At 27.3% G+C, this 19,065-nt stretch overlaps 2 protein-coding genes across 9 annotated transcripts in view; one reads left to right on the forward strand and one right to left on the reverse strand.

Annotated features, from left to right (window-relative positions):
- LOC140663920 (lysosomal acid glucosylceramidase-like) overlaps nt 1-18,845 on the forward strand; it is a 42,727-nt gene extending 23,882 nt beyond the window's left edge. For 2 of the 7 annotated variants that reach the window (XM_072888497.1, XM_072888493.1), the window contains exons 2-12: nt 2,088-2,354; nt 12,067-12,119; nt 12,336-12,421; nt 13,068-13,277; nt 13,379-13,622; nt 13,781-13,934; nt 14,113-14,273; nt 14,488-14,888; nt 17,298-17,526; nt 17,722-17,835; nt 17,979-18,845. In XM_072888497.1, the coding sequence (XP_072744598.1) occupies nt 12,382-12,421; nt 13,068-13,277; nt 13,379-13,622; nt 13,781-13,934; nt 14,113-14,273; nt 14,488-14,888; nt 17,298-17,526; nt 17,722-17,835; nt 17,979-18,078 (1,653 nt within the window). In that variant the 5' untranslated portion in view covers nt 2,088-2,354; nt 12,067-12,119; nt 12,336-12,381 and the 3' untranslated portion in view covers nt 18,079-18,845. Of the gene's footprint in view, nt 1-1,332; nt 2,355-2,687; nt 3,201-12,066; nt 12,120-12,335; nt 12,422-13,067; nt 13,278-13,378; nt 13,623-13,780; nt 13,935-14,112; nt 14,274-14,487; nt 14,889-17,297; nt 17,527-17,721; nt 17,836-17,978 lie in introns of those variants that run through there. The other 5 variants (XM_072888498.1, XM_072888499.1, XM_072888494.1 and 2 more) reach the window with 5 other exon arrangements.
- Rhogef3 (Rho guanine nucleotide exchange factor 3) overlaps nt 1-19,065 on the reverse strand; it is a 132,152-nt gene that overhangs the window by 93,107 nt on the left and 19,980 nt on the right. The window lies entirely within an intron of this gene.

A 19,065-nucleotide genomic window follows, 5' to 3' on the forward strand; every position in this document is an offset into this window, starting at 1 on the left:
ATCCCCTTCGATTCATGTTCGACGATCTTTACAGACGCCATTATCGAGGTGCCTCAGAGGCTCACGACTTTGGACGTCGAATTTACTGTCTTTCGCCCGGGCAAGCGTGGTTTCATCAATTTTTGATCGATCGCTTTTCGCCTCGACTTGTGCTGCACTGAAGATGGATAAGAGCGACATCAAGAAGCGATCCACCACCTTTACTTTAGACTCGTACTAAATTTTTCGTGTGCTCTCGTTCCTCTGTCCTCTTTTTGCACCCGTCTATTCCGCTCGATCTTTTAACGGTGACTGCTCACGAAGCCATGGAAAACGTCAACGTAATTTAATAAACGATACGCCGATATAAAAACAACAGATACTTGCGCGGAGATAGAAACAATGCCATTGCGAATCGTTATTTTATCAAAAATATATTAATATTATATATTATAAAAAAATATATAAGATATATATTATATTAATATATATTATATATATTATATTAGTTATTATTATTATTTCAAATTATTATGTTATATCATTCTGATTTCGCGATTCCTCCCTTGCGCGACAGTAATCATCTGATGATAAAAGATATGAAGAATTAACGAGTTATCGTGGTACAACCTCTGTTTAATCAATATATGGAAAAAAACAAGAAAAATTTTCTTAATAAGATAACTCTAAAATAAAATAAATAAAAAACAATAAGATATCTTATCTAAATTGTCAATGATAAAAATTATTAAGTTAGACGTTAGACAATAACAATTTCATAAAAAATAAGGAAAATAATTGAATAAGGAAAAGAAGAATATACAAAAATACAATTGCATACAGTGCACAATAAGCTAGTATCTGAATCATCGATAGACGATCATTAGAGGAAACTTTTTTCAGCGAAAGAAATAAAAAGAATCTCGCAAGAATGCACGTCAGTCTAGTTCGGTACGCAATATGATTCAAAACAATATAGCACAACGTAGTTCAGTTTGATTTTCGGTATGTAAATCTAAATTATTCGCCAACCTTACCCTTCAATAAAGTACTCACAACCTTGCGTATATTCTCGCGAGCTACAAGCAATCAGAATGTCTCATCTCGCCGTATTGCTAATATGTCAAGAAAATGTCGAATTCAAATAGTAAGTCAATAATTTAATCTTTCTTCTATTCCTCTCTTATTAAAATTAAATAAATTTTCTTAGCCAAATTAAATTAATTCAGTAATCAAATGTATCTTTCGTATCGACTGTTTTATGCCCTTGCTTATCTTCTAACTCAGCAATTATTCATTTTTCCCGTTTTGTCGATTCATATTTTTATTATTTTAAATATTCAAATATATTTTTTCAAAAATTCGTATATATAATATATAAATATTTTTTAAAATATTCAAATATTATAGATAATAATACGTTTTTAATATTTATGTTAAAATCCTTTGCACTTTATCGGGATTTTAATACTATAAAATGAGAAATTATTTCAATAAACGCTTTTGCGTTAATTTTTTCAAAAGAACTCTGCAATAATAAAAATACTTTGACCTTATTATTTATATTCTTCGTCGATGAGAGATATGTTATGAAAAAAAAGAGATCATATGTTGGGGTATTTATCTCTAGCGACGTATTCGTTTTATCCGTACGCGAAACGAATGATTTTTTTACGTAATCGATTTCACTCGCACTGTTATATATTTGCTATATATAACAGTTGACATCAATAATGCATCACAAACTACGCGAGTCTTTATAGAAATAATCAGCCATTATAACAGCTCAAAAATTCTGAACTAATTAAAATTCTCGTTACGCTACATAATTATAAATTCATGACATATTCATGTTTCATGTTTTTGTCAATCGGTTATGTAACGTGTATTGTTTAAAAGAACACTTGAATATATAAACCATACTAACTGCGTATATTTGTTGTATATATATCGACGATGAAATTTTATTTTGGTACGATTATAAACCAAACCGATATCATAAAGTGAAATCGTACCGATTTCAACAGTTCAATCAAGGCAAATAAAAAGTAACTTCATAAGTTTTACTGATATTAACTGGATAAAAAAGTTGATTTATATGGTTGCAGCGATAATCAATAATGTTTTATGACCAATATCCTGCCAGTCTTACAGAGATGAGCGAATAAGAAGAAGAGGACAAAGAGATCATGGTTGTGAAAAAGAGAAGATCCGGCAAATCCGTAACAAGATCGACAAATACTGTTGTAATTATTGGAGGATTCACTTTCTGAATAAAGATTACGATGGATTAATTTGTTGTTGATTATGGAAAATATTTAACGTCACGGAAAATTTTAACGGGAGTCTTCGATTGAACATAAGAGGAGAAAAAGGTAAATATTATTTTAGATAAGAAAAATCTTGTTACATATGATATATTAAAATATAATAATTGATTGCCGTTTGCGTATAACATAGAATAATTAAGACATTAAGCAATCAATGTGCGTTAAACAAATATATTGTAAAGTCCTATGTATTAAAATTCTCGGCCAAATGTTTATCAAGTGATTTGTGATTATATTTTGTATAAGAAAGAACTTCGAATTGCGATAAAGAAAAAATCTATGGCACACAAAATATAATATGATTAACATTTCACGAATATCTTATAATTATTTTGTATAAAATTATTTTTTATATCTCTTAATTTTTATACTATATACATTTATTGTTGTTTTTAAATTTGATTTTTTCTTCTATTAAAATTATGTGTATTTGTATATGAATAGTATTTTTTATTTAACAATTTTTATATTATTTTTATTTCAGAATAAAGATAAATAAATATAGAGTCACAATAATTTGCAACCATTCTTTTCTTTTAAACAGAACTGTCATACATGATATATACATAGCCTATGAACATTAAGTTGCATTAAAGTAAATTTCAAAATTTATACACATATTTTGCAAATCAGCTTTCAAAAATTATTCAAACATGTCCAACTTGTAAAAGAATAACTGATAAGTAAGCGCAGTTTCTCGTATGCGCCATATAACTTACTTGACAGCGTTAGTACTAAATATATCCTGTGCGCATTCATATAAAGTTCAGTGTTAAAAATGACTTCGAGAAGTACACGCGTTTTGTGAAAGTTCGCAACTTTTTGAATAATTTTCAAAAACAGTGCTTCATTAACTTGTGTGGATAACGTAAAATCTTGCTTATTGATAATGTATGTATGGTGTATTCATTTTTTGCAAAACTTCATTGATTACTTCAATTTCAAATCGACTAGTTGACATTGAGAGAAATTATACATAATTTTTAATTCGTACGTTTAAATAATATAAATGAGTATCATCAAATATCATTAAATGATATCATCATATGATCAAATATCATTAAATATTAACACTATTTGATATTATAATACTGCAAAATTGGTTTTGATATAAATAGAAACTGCTGCGAGTCAAACGAAAACAGAATTGGCACATTAACTCGATTTATTTAAAGAGTAATAAAAACCATCAGATAATTTTATTAATGTTGATAAATGTACACTTTTATTACACACAATATGCAAAATACAACGTACTTAACAGAAATGAAATGTAGACATTTAAAGATACTTAAAGTTTTGCCAAATATCAGAAAAGTTATTTTATATTTTTTATTTTATTTCTTTCTTGAATTATATTTATAGTTGGTTGGACGAAGTAATGAAATATTCAATATTTTATATTTAATTATGTTTCATTAGGACCTCATATAATTTAATAAATGCATCAAGTCCACACATTTAATCGCCATATTAATCACTCAACCGGCAATATTAGCAATTGTAATTTTAAAAATAAATAAAAAATGAACAATAGCATCATTATCTATTAACATTGTTGTCATTTAATGCAAAATTCAATGTATGTACACACTTATAAAACTTCTGCAAAGTTAACCATATTTTTAGCAACTTCAATTAAAATAACAAATAAGATATTATTCAATATCTTATATTAGAACAATTTTTCTCCGATAATTTTATTAAATCCCCAATAACAAATTTTAATTTACAATAAACTCCAATCTAAGTAATTTTATTATTTATTAAAAAAATAAGAATCTTGTTGAAAACTAAGGAGGAGGGCCAATAAGGCCGATTTTTGGGCCAAGATGTCGCACTTTCTTTATAGTATATTTGTATAGTGTGGGCTGAGAGCAATGTGGAACACCCTTTTAAAATCGTTTTATGTTATATCTAACATAAGTTTTGAGCCTTCAAAGTTAGTAAAACGTGAGCATTAGTAATAGCTAAAGTTTTATATTTTTGGTATTGTTTACACAAAATATAGGTGTGTACTTGCGTGTGCGTGTGCGTATGCGTCTGTGTGCATGTGTGCGCGCGTGTATAGATATATAAAGCGCAAATTCTGTTATGTAATGTGTACTCTGGTTTTATTCTCGCACGAATTATAAGTATATCTCATCCTAACACTAATAATACTGTACAATGCGTCAGTTAAAACCCTACAACTTTTGTACAAAACATTTTTTTAAATGTATGTTTTACGAGATATTGAACTGTTGCCGAACTTTTGGGACGCCCTATATATATCTATACACGCGCGCACACATGCACACAGACGCACACACACACGCAAGTACACACATATATTGTGTAAACAATACTAAAAATATAAAACTTTAGCTATTACTAATGCCCACGTTTTATTAACTTTGAAGGCTCAAAACTTATGTTGGATATAACATAAAACGATTTTAAAAGGGTATTCCACATAGCTCTCAGCCCACACTATACAAATATACTATAAAGAAAATGCGACATCTTGGCCCAAAAATCGGCCTTATTGGCCCTCCTCCTTTACAAATAATTTTTTTTGAAAAATTGTAGTTATGCAGTTGCAGTTTTTATTATGATATCATGTATATGTGATATCATTTTTAATGTGATGTCGTGTATATGTATATAATGTGCCTACATTTTTAATATAAATTTCCGGCTATTAAGTCCTTTCTCTAATGTTTGTGTATAATTCAAACTGCAATATGTACTGGTTGTACAAAAAGTTTCTTTTTTTTAAACGAGACAGCATTCGTTTTGATGAATTCGTCACAACGGATTTAAAAAGATTGCACAACACAATGCATATATAGGATATATCGAGATACATTATTTAAGGCTATGGGAGCCCTTATAGACGCGCTCCGAAACTAAATGAATATTTGGTTCAATGATTACCTTACGGCAGAAGGCATGCCTCGATGGTTGCGCGACCCCGTTCCTCGTTTACAAAAGAAACTCAATTTAATCTTGAAAGAGACCGAATATGTGCGCGCGGCAATTAATGGAAACTAGTTCACTTGTGCTAACATGCTCAACTAACTCTAACTAGTTGCACACATACACATGCATTTGTAGAATAACTACAAATACATTTGATAAAGCATACGAAAGCAACAAAAAAGCATATAATTGTGAAAAAGAAGTAAAATGTGGAAGACATTTCACATCGTTTCGTTGCTTCTTCGATCGACTCAAAAGTTAATGATGTAAAAAAAGATAGTTTGATTTTAAAAAACAAGAATATTGGTCATGACAAAAAAACGATCAAAAATGTGCCAACAAGTTGACATACTGTTCGAAATCATTAAAGACATGCACATTGAAAATGCTAGTCGAAAGTGTTAAGTATTATCGAACATTATTATATTAAAATCCATTGTAAACAGGACTGATAAGCACAGTTCAAAACAAACGTTATTAAAACTTTCTAACTATGACAATAAAAACGAAAATAAGCATCAAAATACAATAGACGATTCTTTACAGCAACCTATAGGATTTTCTATCATACAAAACGTAAAAAATTGATCGCACAAATCATTTCTCAATTGAAATTTTAGATCAGGAATGTTTTCAATTTGGTTCAGATTATTGATATAAAAATTTTGATTTTGCATACTCTCCTTAATTACATTTTCATAATTACAATTGAATTGAAACTTTGCGTACACAGTTCACAATGTTTGATTAGTTGTGCTCCGTGCGCTCTGACATAGTTTCAATTATTTCGCTAAAAAAATTAACAAGTTTTCTCATTTCTCATAATAGTTCAAATATAAAATATAAATTAGATTTACCAGACACTCTATAAAAAGACTTCTTAGTAATCATTGATTTAGGATCATCATTGTTATTTTTAATAAATAAAATAATCGTTATCAATTGTGTCAATCAATAACACAAAAGTCTAATCCTTAATACATCATTTCGACTTAATAAGTTATAAATATATTGCAGTAATTATATAAAACATATATGTAAATTAAAAAAAAGAAAAGATATGTCACACACCCGAGATATATATTTTTTTCTATAAATGCTCAATTTTGAGAGGTTTAAAAATAAATCGACATTTGTCTTTTTATGCGAATGAAATACTTTCGAAAGAGTATTTAAAGATTATTTAAAAAATGTTTCAAGCAAAAGCTTAAATGACTTTTAATCCATTTTAAATAATAATACATTTTTTAATATTATATTTTTCAAAATAATATCTCTCCTCTTCTCAATTTTTTGACACTTTTAAAACAAAAATGAAATATTATTTAATATCAAATTCATTTATATATGCTAAAAATTATTTGCTAAAAATATTTCTTTCAGAAATTTAAATAGCACTACACATGCTTTATATTCATTTTAATGTTTCCTTATATTACATATTGTAAGCGATATTTTTTTATAGTTTTAGAAGTAATTCTAAAGGCAATAATTGTGGTGATAAACAATTTTCATATATAATTCAATAATGTGTTATTAAATACTAAAACAGAGCTATCTGAATATCTTCAATGATATATCAAAGATTAACAAATAAAATGATACAACGCAAAAGTAAAAATGTTGCAATAAATATGTGTGTCATGACTCACACATAAAATTTATAAAGTAACACTATGACACAATAGTATAATTTTATTTGTAACTGCTTTACATGCAAAGCACAATTGAAGTAAAATTGTTATATTTTATATAAACAATTTTGAAAAGTATCGTAACATCACATATATATGTATGTATCAAAGAAAGTGATAGAATTAATTCAAAGTAAAGAAAATGTAATGCATCAAAACGCTGCTATGCGTTGATTAAAGCTAACGACTGTCATAAAGAGTGAATAAAAATCAAACATTTTATTAACTAATTAAGGTAAAATATAAGAAGTAAGATATGATTTAATATATAATAATATAATATTATGAAATTGTTGTTAGTACATACATATAGCGTGTTTATTTGAAAAGTTTCCATCCTGTTTATTTTGTGACCGATTAATTTTTGCGGTTTGAAGGGGACGTTAAATGCGATAAATGCAAAGGTATTACTTAATTGCCTTCGCTTAGCTACCCCTTCAAAAATCTTAAATGGCAATAAGGGTTAAAATATCATTTTAAAGGTCTTTTGATTCTCTTTACAATCGAGTTTGAGTTTTTTAATTTGAGTGAATACTTTTCGAGAAATCGTACTAAAAAGTTTCAGGTATAAAAAAAAATTTTTCAATCCAAAGATACAATTTAGAGTAAATTTATTTATTTTACATGTTATTTTAAATGTTCAAAATGTTCGCCGTTATTAGCTAAACAATAATAAAGACGATTCTCAACTATAAGCGAACATTTTTAAAGGTATCTGTTGGAATGGCTCTACATTCCTGTATTTACCCGTCTCCCTCAAAAACAAAATTGACGTTTTCGGTATTTTTCGCAAAAATTAATTGGTCACAAAATAAACAGGGAAAACTTTTCAAATGAACACGCTGTATACGTCATGTCAATAACATCTTGACTACTATACCAAGAAAGTTATTATCAATAGCAAGATATTTTGTTAACTTTTAAAATATAATACAATTATGAAAATTATATTGCATAGCAGCATTTTGATACATACAGAATATACATGTTGTAAATAAAATAATACTATTGCATATCAATATATAACCGCATAAATTTTATGATTTGGGTGTATTTATATTTTTTTATTATACTATATCATTCTACCTATTAACTTTTGATATCTTATTAAAGACGTTCGAGCCTTAATATTACATTTCAAAGATGTTACACTTTACTTTATATAAAACTTTATTTATAATATTTAAAAATATATTATTTTTATTATCTTACTAAACACATGGCTAAATGTCTATAATAATAGCTACTGCAGCGAAAAATCAATTTTTTTCAATACCAATCAACAAAACTACTATAAAAATGGAATATAAAAATGCTTTTAGGGAGGAGCAAGTCTTTCTTAAGACTTGTATTTGTTGCTTTATCTTCATATATATTTTCAATATTTTCATACCATACACACACACACACACACACACACACACACACACACAGGGGAGGAGAGGTGTAAGGGGGGCTTTCGGCCCCCTCTTCCCGCACCCAGCCCGTCCACCTCGCTTCGCATGAAAAGTTGCAAACTTATGTGAATTTTGTTTTGCTTGCAACATACATGCGAAACAAGGTGGACGAGGTGGGTGCGGGGGGGAAGGCGAAAGCCCCCCTTGCCCCCCCCCCCGTATGTGTGTGTGTATTATGAAAATATTGAAAATATATATGAAGATAAAGCAACAAATACAAGTCTTAAGAAAGACTTGCCCCTCCCTAAAAGCATTTCTACATTTCATTTCTATAGTTTTGTTGATTGGTATTGAAAAAAATTGATTTTTCACTGCAGTAGCTATTATAGACATTTACCAACACATGTTATTACCCTCATTTAGAAATAATATATATTGTCATATTTGTCTTTATAGTTATCTCTGTGACGATTATGTAGAAAAAAAATATCATAAATTATAAGTAAGCACCATAAAACGTGTATGGATATACATAATACAGTACATAATATAGCGATATAAAGATGTTGCTGATTTTTGAAAAAAAAAATGCATTTTTGTAAAACTTTGTCATGTACGGCTAAAGAACTTGGTTTAAATGTTTTACAATTTTTGCTATATTTAAAAAAATGTAAAATTTTTGAAAAACTCAGTGCAACATTATATATTAAAATATATTAAAGTCATAAAACTTTCGTTTAAAATATTTTTTCTTGCTTCTTACCATTTCGATGAAAATCTCTTATTGTTTTTGCTCGAAAAAAGAAATGTCAATTTAATTTCAAGGGAATGTTTCAATCATTTAAAATAAAATTGAGTACTTTTATAAAAACATTCACTCCAGTTTTTATATTATAACTTTATATCAAACTTCACAAAAAACACGCGGTTTCTTTATAACGAGAAATAAAAATAGTAATAATAACATAATGAAAAGTTTCTACAAACATTAATTTAATTAATAAGAAAATAATTATAATTCCTTCAAATAAGACCAACTCATCTCATTGTAATCTCGTTAAATTTATATGTGTTTAATAGTATTATTCAGAACGGATTTACAACATTGTCACTATGTAGCTAAAATCTATGTTATTATTGTTTCCTAACGTAATATTTTGTAAAAAGTCCTAACATCTCTCTTACACCCTTCTTTTGTCGATAACATTAGTAATAAAAATTTTTAGCCGTATACTTATAATATTTTTGTATAATTATCTTACGATGGAAAGAGAAGAATGAGTCTTACAATCTATAAATAATGCTTCAAATAATGTAAGCACACATTATAAAAATGTAATTGTACATCAAAAGTTGATCTATTATCATTATTATTCTAAATTAATATTATATATATATATATATATATATATAAATGTTAATTGCGTTTTTTTCTAAAACAAAATGGTACAAGATTAAGTAAGCCATTCTTGCAGATAAAAATAAAGTATGTATAATATTACAATCTAGTCGTACATTAGACGTAAAGTATATGTAGAATAACATAAAAAAAATTTTAAAAGGCGGAAAAATTAAAGTAAATTAAAAAGTATAAATCAGTCCAATTTATATTTAAAATAATAAACAAAAAGTTTTTGTTTTGTTGAAAATTTTGCAATTTATTTTTTACTATATAAATAATTTAAATTTTGTTTTGTTATAAAAATAATAAAATCATTATTAAAAAAATTGCATGTATATTATTTTTTTATATCTTGTACTTAAAATATAATATAAAAACAGTCTATAAATAATATGATCATATTGGTCTTATTGTTAGGTCATTACGAGAGATAAATGTCAATAGTATTATGCTTTTATTTGTGGATTTTTTGTTTAAATATATACTGTGTATATTTTTGTTATCTTTGTCAATGTAATGCACGACGTGTTACGTAATAAAAAAACACTACTTTGAAGTATCGAAAAGAAAGCGCAATCATTCGTCGTCATTGTTAATTCAATATTTTTGTATAAACTATTACATATAATATATACGGTAAATACAGTATTGCAATATAGTGAATACAGTATGATATATATATACAGTGTAAAAATCGATACAAGTGAAAAATAAATAGTTTTTTGTGTAATAATAAAGAAAAGGACAATTTTTTATATAAATAATTAATAATATATAATTAGACAGGCAATAGAGAGCCGACGCAGATGTAGGGCGTAAGGTAGTATACAACCACTTCCAATAATCCACCGTTTATTCAGCAAATCAGACGTTTCGGACTCCTTTCGAGCCTTCTTCAGTGATATATACTACAAATGATTAAAATTAAGATAAATATAATGACGCAAGAATCAGCAAAAACAACATAGACAGATCGCTTTATCGATACATACGTAAGGGCTATAATATTAATACATAATCATCTCCACCGGTCTCAACACACATCCGATATAAGAACCTCCCAAACGGTGCAAGGCGCAAGGAGAGCTGCACTAATCAACACATAAATGCCTACGTGAAACATTCAAAAGGTAGAATATGTTGTTAAAATTGAGGTAACTTACTCAGACAAGAAATTAAGAACGGCAGAGATAATTACGAACCACGTCGTATGACAAATAGCACTTAACTGATAAATAATCGCAATGTCATGAGAGTACATAGGTATACCCATATACAGAACAATCGCAAACACGTGGAAAAATAACAGCAACACAAAAATCAAATTTTAGAAAGATCGTCAATGATTGATAAACACGCCTCATTTAATTTAAATGTATCGCTCTGGAGATTTAAAGAGTTCTTTTGGCGCTTAATGTGAATCGTCTCGGATATCAATCTTTTCCCCAAGAAAAGCTCTTTATCCAAGATTTCAACCTTCTCCCAATTAAAATCATGGTTTAATGAATGTATACCTATGTACTCTCATAACATTGCTTGTTTATTTTATTTATCAATTAAGTGCTGTTTATCATACGACGCTGTTATCATACGACGTGGTTCGTGATTATCTTTGCCGTTCTTAATTTTCCGTCTGAGTAAATTATCTCAATTTTAACAACCTTCTCAAAAGGTATTCTACCTTTTGAATGTTTCACGTGGGCATGTATGTGTTGATTAGTGTAGCTCTCCTTGCGCCTTGCACCGTTTGGGAGGTTCTTACATCGGATGTGTGTTGAGACCGGTGGAGATGATTATGTATTAATATTATAGCCCTTACGTATGTATCGATAAAGCGATCTGTCTATGTTGTTTTTGCTGATTCTTGCGTCATTATATTTATCTTAATTTTAATCATTTGTAGTGTATATCACTGAAGAAGGTTCGAAAAGAGTCCGAAACGTCTGATTTACTAGATAAACGATGGATTATTGGAAGTGGTTGTATACTACCTCACGCCCTACATCTGCGTCGGCTCTCTATTGCCTGTCTAATTATATATTATTAGTTATTAATATTTAGAGCCTGTAGTTTGTTTAATTTTGTTTTTTATATAAAATTTTTATGTAAGATTTTATTTTTGAAAAAGACATATGTTGTCAAGATCATGATCCTAAGTAACATCCAAAAGTAATAATGTAATAAAACTGCCACGAATAACAATATCTCATATTTTACAATATCATACATTCCTGGAATAGCTGAACAATTTGAACAATGAATGTAGTTAGAAATATTAATGTCACACTGTTGTATTATAGCATATATAAACTAGAGATCTTGTATCTCCATCCTCACAACCGGGTCATAGGAGGTGAGTATCCTTTTCTTAAGGTTTACCTTGAAAAATATCGATTTCAAAAATTTGGAAATTAATTCTTTTAATATGTTTATATGTAATATCTGGAAATTAATTATCTTCATATATAATCTCTCAATTTCTTTTAAAGTTTCCTGTTTTTGATTTATGTCTGCTTTTATACAAACATGCTGTAGATATATGAGATTCTTAACTTTCGTCTTATATCAGGTGTGGAAAAATTCACATAAATAGAAGCGACTGTCTCCTCATCATAATGTGGCGCGTGATTATCTTTATTGCTGTTTCAGTAACAGGTAAATAATACATTATATTTCAATTGTGATAATAGATTGTTATATTTTGTTTGCATCCGTTGCTTATTATTTTAATTATTATACATATTTAAGTTAAATAATGTTTTATTTAATTTTATCTATTGCAATTTTCAATATATTTTAGTTAAGATTTTACTATTTGTCAGATGTTTCCATAATTTACGTTTAATACTACTGACTAGAAATATATAATGTTTGCTTATACATATCATAAAAATCTATTATAATTAAAGTAATATGAGTGCAGTTATTATTTATATTTTTATGCATGATTTTGTAGACTTTGCAAATATTTTCTCACAAAATGTAAATATTTTTAAATTTTGTAACACACGTTTTAAAATGTAAGATATAAAATATAAGATATGCAAAATAAAATTTTTGATTATAAGAATTTTGAAACAGTTAATTCGTCATATAAAATCGTCATATTTAAAGCCGCATGTTTACGTTGAATTTTGAAAATGCATTTATACTATGCACATAGACAGATAAAGTTAATTATTATAATTATGTGTAAAATGTACATATCGTTAAAATACATATATACGTAATGCACGGTGTAGTAATTAATGCATAGTAATAATGACGAAGTAATTAATAAACTAAATTTTTTCATAAATAGTTACGTCATCAAGTGACTGTGTTAGACGTCGATCGACGACGAGTGGTCATCATGGTCATTACTGCGTTTGCAATGCAAAACAATGTGATGAAACTCCGGATGTGATTAAGCCGCATAATCTTGACGAATATACCTTGATAACTTCAAATAAGAATGGTTTACGATTTCGTCTATCAAATGGCATATTTAAAGAAATTTCCTCTAATCCTAGTAAGTATTTAATTTCCTCTATAAAAGATAAATTAACTTTTTAATGTAGCAAAAATACTAAAAAAAATTATGTATGTGTATGTGTTTGTGTATGTAAATAGATTTGAAATCCCAAACAAAAGCGCCCAATGGAATTCGAACACTCGTTAAACTATTTACTGTTACAACGAAAGTATTTCGGGGAGGTCTTAGCAAAAAGTTTATAAATCCATCTAAGCCGGGAAAAATCATTGTAAATCAAACAGACACGTATCAAGAAATCTTGGGATTTGGAGGAGCAGTGACTGATTCAGCGGCCATGAATGTTCTTAATCTGACACAACAGGCATCCGACAATTTGTTAAAGTATAATGAATCATATAAACATAAAGTATTAAGTATTTGATTTCTAAAAGAGTTGTACTAATTTAATTATTGCAAAATCGATATGTAAAATATCTAGAAAATGTTGGTAATTTTTATCAAAAGATAATTCCATATTTAATCTTCTTTCAAAATTATAGAAGCTATTTCGGCCCACAAGGTATCAATTACAACTTTATCAGAACGCCAATGGGTGGTTCAGATTTTTCAACGAGACCTTACACCTACTTGATGACAGATAACGATATCACTCTTTCCAATTTCAATTTGCAAATGGAAGATTATGATTATAAGGTTTATTTAATAATTAATCTTTTATTAGTTTTTCATCTTACAAAATAAACAATCTATTTTTTTAATAACTTATAAAAAAATTCTTACTCTTCTAAAGTTAACCAAGTGAATGACAGTTAATAGTTGTAATTGTAAAGTATAAAATGTACGTTTCATTAAGTATCTCAACTGTTAATAGATACCAGTGATAAAGCGAGCTCAAGAATTACAAGAAAATAAAATTAAGTTGTTGACTTTACCATGGACTGCTAGTCCCTGGATGAAAACGAATTACACTTGGACAAGCATTGGTAAATTACGTCCAGAATATCGACAATTATGGGCAGATTATTTTGTGAAGTAACATACATTATAATATTATAATATATTAATTTTTATTTATAATAACTGATTAAGATATTTATTTTTATGTACAATTTATAAATATATATGGAGAATAGGTTTATAAGTAAATTTTATGTAAAGTTAATCAAAGTTTAAAGTATATTGTTATAAATAATTATTTTATTCTTGTGTATATTATAAACATTTGCATATAGATATTTATATGTAGGTATTTCGAAGCTTATCGTAAAAGTGGTCTGGAATTCTGGGGTGTCACGCCCCAGAATGAACCAACCAGTTACATCTATGTTTCGCCATTAAATGATTTTAACGGAATGGCATTGACTCCTGAGGAAGAGCGTGACTGGATTATCGAATATTTATCACCAACTCTAAAAAGAAAGGATTTCGGGGATATCAAAATTTTTATAATGGAAGATAACAGGCATCAACTTCCCGATTGGCCGAAAAAAGTACTTCAGGATGAAAGAGCAAGAGATATCGTCTCTGGAATCGCAGTCCATTTTTATTTCGATGATATAATCATAGCACATAACTTAAACGAAATAAAACGACTCTTTCCGGAAAAATCAATATTATACTCAGAAGCTTCCATTGGAGTTTTCGACGGTTGGTAAAGATTAATTTTTATTTTCACATTATGAATTTATCGTATTCCGAAAGAGTTTTCTATTGATAGTTGACGGCTTAAATGAGACTAAAGGAGAAGTTTTTTTGCCCTCGCTCCTCAGAATTTTCAAAAAATAATTTTTTTTATATACTGTATGATCATTAGGGATGTCGAAAATAACCAAGTAAAAAAACTTGATTCATTAAGGTAAAATTAATGATTAGTCTAAATATAGTATAGATATAGACCATAGTGGTATAATAATTTTGACTTAATATAAAACAATTTTTTTGTATTCTATGATTAGGAATGTCAAAAATAATCATTAAATGAAAAAAAAATCGATACATTAAGTAAAATTAATTATTAGTAGTATACAATTAATTATTAGTAGTATACCACTATAGTATGAACTAATAATATACGTATTTTCTGTCTTTTGCATTGTATTATCATTAGGAATGTCGAAAATTAGTAGATGAGAAAAAAACTTGATCAATTAAACCAAAATACTTTATTAGTCCTTTTATTAATCATGAACCAGTGGTATATAATAATTAATTTTGCCTTAATGGATCGATTTTTTTCACCTAATCGTTATTTTTAATATCTCTAACGTATCTCTACAATACAAAAAAATTGTTTTTTGAAAATCTTGAGCGGATAAAAAAAATGCTCTAAATGATCTTCTTTTGAGAAAAACAAAATAATTTAAATAAAACTTATTATGTTTTACACATGAAAACGTCCATAGAATCACCGAAGTCCGCGCGGCGCATTTTCACATAAAAACACTCTCTATTTAACTCGTTATTGTTCAAATACATAAAGGAAAAAAATATGTTGCATAAATCGATAGATATTTTTGCTGCTGTTTCTAATGGTGCTATTTGTTTAATCAAAAAATTTCATTTTGTAAATTAAAAATTAAGTTCAACTTTATTGCAATTTTTTGGGAAAAATATATAAAATAATATTATCTTTAAAATCAAAATAAAAATTATTAAACTAAAATACAACTCATAAAGAACATCTACAAATTTCAAGTTAGCTGGTTAATTCTAATAGTTGGTTTGTTTTTTCTAATTTTTATTAGACTCAAAAATATTTTCTGTGTTTGCTCTGCAAATTTAAAAATATTTCCACAAATAAAGAAAAGATCCATTCAAGCAGCAAATACGAAATTTAAAAAAAAAAGATATTTAAAACATTAAAAAAAATAACAATAAAAAATATTAAAAATGAGCAATTCATGTAACACATAAAATAAAAAATCTCTTTAAACAATATTAAATAATTTAAAATTACAATAAATATGGTTTTTATAAAATTGTATCACTATTCAAAATTGATATACGTTTATAACTCTAAACATAATAACTAATCATTGTTCTTTATAAATTGTATTTAGTTTAATAATTTTTATTTTGATTTTAAAGATAACACATTTTTTGAAAAATTGCAGTTTGATTTAATTTTTTGATTTATAAAATAAAACTTTTCAATTAAACTAATAACATCATTAGAAAGAGCAGAAAAATCTATCGATTTACATATTTTTCGCTTTCTGTCGGACGCTCCCATATAAATATATAATATTAACAGAGTTTATATGTGTCATAAAGCAGCATATTCGTAATATAATTTTTTTAAATGAAGATTGACACTATTGTGCGAAAATTTTCTCTTTGATCTCACGATATTTCGATAATTGTTCGTAGAACGAAAAAGGACTTTTCGATTTAGTTTGATCACAGGAATGTGTTATTACATTAGTACTAAAGAGAGAAAGAAAGATAAATATATAATATTAACTCTGTTAATATTTCTCTTTCTTTCTCTCTTAAGTACTAATGTAACAGCATATTCCTGTAATCACACTAACAAGTCGAAAAGTCTTTTCGTTCTACGAACAATTATTGAAATATCATGAGTCAAAGAGAAACTTTTCGTATAATAGTGTCAATCTTTATTAAAAAAATTATATTATATTATTCATATGTCGCATTGTGTCATATTTTTCAATTTTTAGCTTACGATACTTGATATAATTGTTTATCAAATAAAAAAAAGTAAAGAATCTCTGATTTAATTTAGTTCCAAGAATATATTCTTGCAATAATGTATTTTTATTAACGTTGTATACTTTTTAAATTGTTATAAAATATATTTTTATAACATATAATTTTACAATCTTTTTAAACAATTTTTTACTTATTGTTAAATAAAGTTTATATTTTATGATAGAAAAACAAAAGAGGAACTTTTCACATCAATGGACTATTTACATTAAAACATTAAGGATTAATAAAGTTTTATAGGGCAAATACTGAATCACAGTCAACGCGCTTGTCACATATTGTACAATTCAATAGACGGTTATTTACAGATTAAATGGCTATTTACAGATCAAAAGGTAATCCTAGGTTCATGGAAACGTGGTGAGATATACGCGAGAAACATTATTCAAAACATGTTGAACTCGGTATCCTCTTGGATAGATTGGAACATAGCCTTAGATATGATTGGAGGACCAAATTGGATCGAGAATTTCGTTGATTCGCCTATAATAGTCAACAGTGCCGCTGACGAATTTTACAAGCAACCAATGTTCTACGTTCTTGGACATTTTTCAAAGTTCGTTAGCGTTGGCTCTTATATTTAGATTGTGTTATGCATTTGTGCGTGCGTGTGTATGGTGATATACTCGTAACATTAGTGAGATATTAAAACTATATAAATTCGTAGAATACATAGAGTTATTGCTTTTTTTATAGATATTTTTTTATTAGCGGTCTATATCAGTATATTAATTAAATTTTCCTTGAATAGGTACATCCCACCTGGTAGTGTGAGGATCGGTATTACAACGGAAAACACGCAAGATATTGAAACTGTTGCGTTCTCCACGTCTGATGGTGGCGTCGTTTTAATAATCTTAAATCTGTAAGTTGCTTTTTGCATATATAGATACTCTAAAACATTCAAATGTCACAATTGACGTGCTATACATGGATTCTAATACCTGTACGATATATCGCGAGAAGATTCTCGTATCTCTCTTTCTACTAAATTTTTGTTTATTTCAGGAGCGAAGAGAAAAAAGTAATTCTGATCGAGGATCCGAAGAAAGGAACAACAAGGATAAATGTTCTTGCAAAGTCCATTAATACAATGAAATATTGGTAAATACGTAGCAAGAATTTAAATCCATCGTAACAAATAAACTATATGTATATTGAAATTATTGTAGCTCCGTAATTTTTTTTGCTATTACAAAACATTCATTAGAGTATAATTCTTTTAAAAGACAACAAAAGAGAAATTTATTAAGAAATAAATTTTGAAATAAATTGCTAAATTACTACTTCTTCTCGTAATGCACTTGCTATAATAATAAACGATTTTCTTGTTCAGAATGTTCAAATCTATTCAAATCTTGTAAAAAAATTCCCTGATTTTCTAGATATTTTTATTCAAAATTCCAAATAAAGAAAATATTTTCAAGATTTTGTAAAACAACTTTCTTTAAAATAAATGTTTTTTATTAAATGTGTTTTCAAATGTTTTTCATTCATACGGAGGAAAAATGCAGAGCCTCTTAAATTTGAAACGCTAGATTTGTAAGAGTACTAAAAAGAACTGAAATACTTTCAAGATAAGCATTTTTCACTTGCATAACATTTTTATTTCTTTATCACTAAAATTTGCAAAGAATATATGTATTTCTTATTCACAATATTACTTTATATTAAGATATTGAATATATAAACAAGAATAATATTTATAATATTTATAATATATTTTAAACGCATAATTTGTTTGGCTGGCTAACAGGTGTAATTGTTAAGAGTTCTGTTTTTAATGTACGAATATTATATACTTATGTGAGCATTATATTTTACAAAAAAATATTGCAATTTTTCAAATATTTTAACACACAAACAAATAAATAATTAATAACAAACAATAGAATAAATACATAATTTATTATTTTTATAATATGTACAGAAAGGATCATTAATGTCTTTCACATGAATTTATGCACATATCAAATACATACATTTTCCATATATGTATACAAAATTTATAAATAATATAAAATCATTTACAAAGTAATTAATGACGCCTTCTATACATTTATTATAGACGAGTGCAGATACGAGCGTCTCAGTA

This window comes from Anoplolepis gracilipes, chromosome 3 (genome assembly GCF_047496725.1).
Source record: "Anoplolepis gracilipes chromosome 3, ASM4749672v1, whole genome shotgun sequence".
In the NCBI taxonomy this organism is placed as follows: Eukaryota; Metazoa; Arthropoda; class Insecta; order Hymenoptera; family Formicidae; genus Anoplolepis; species Anoplolepis gracilipes.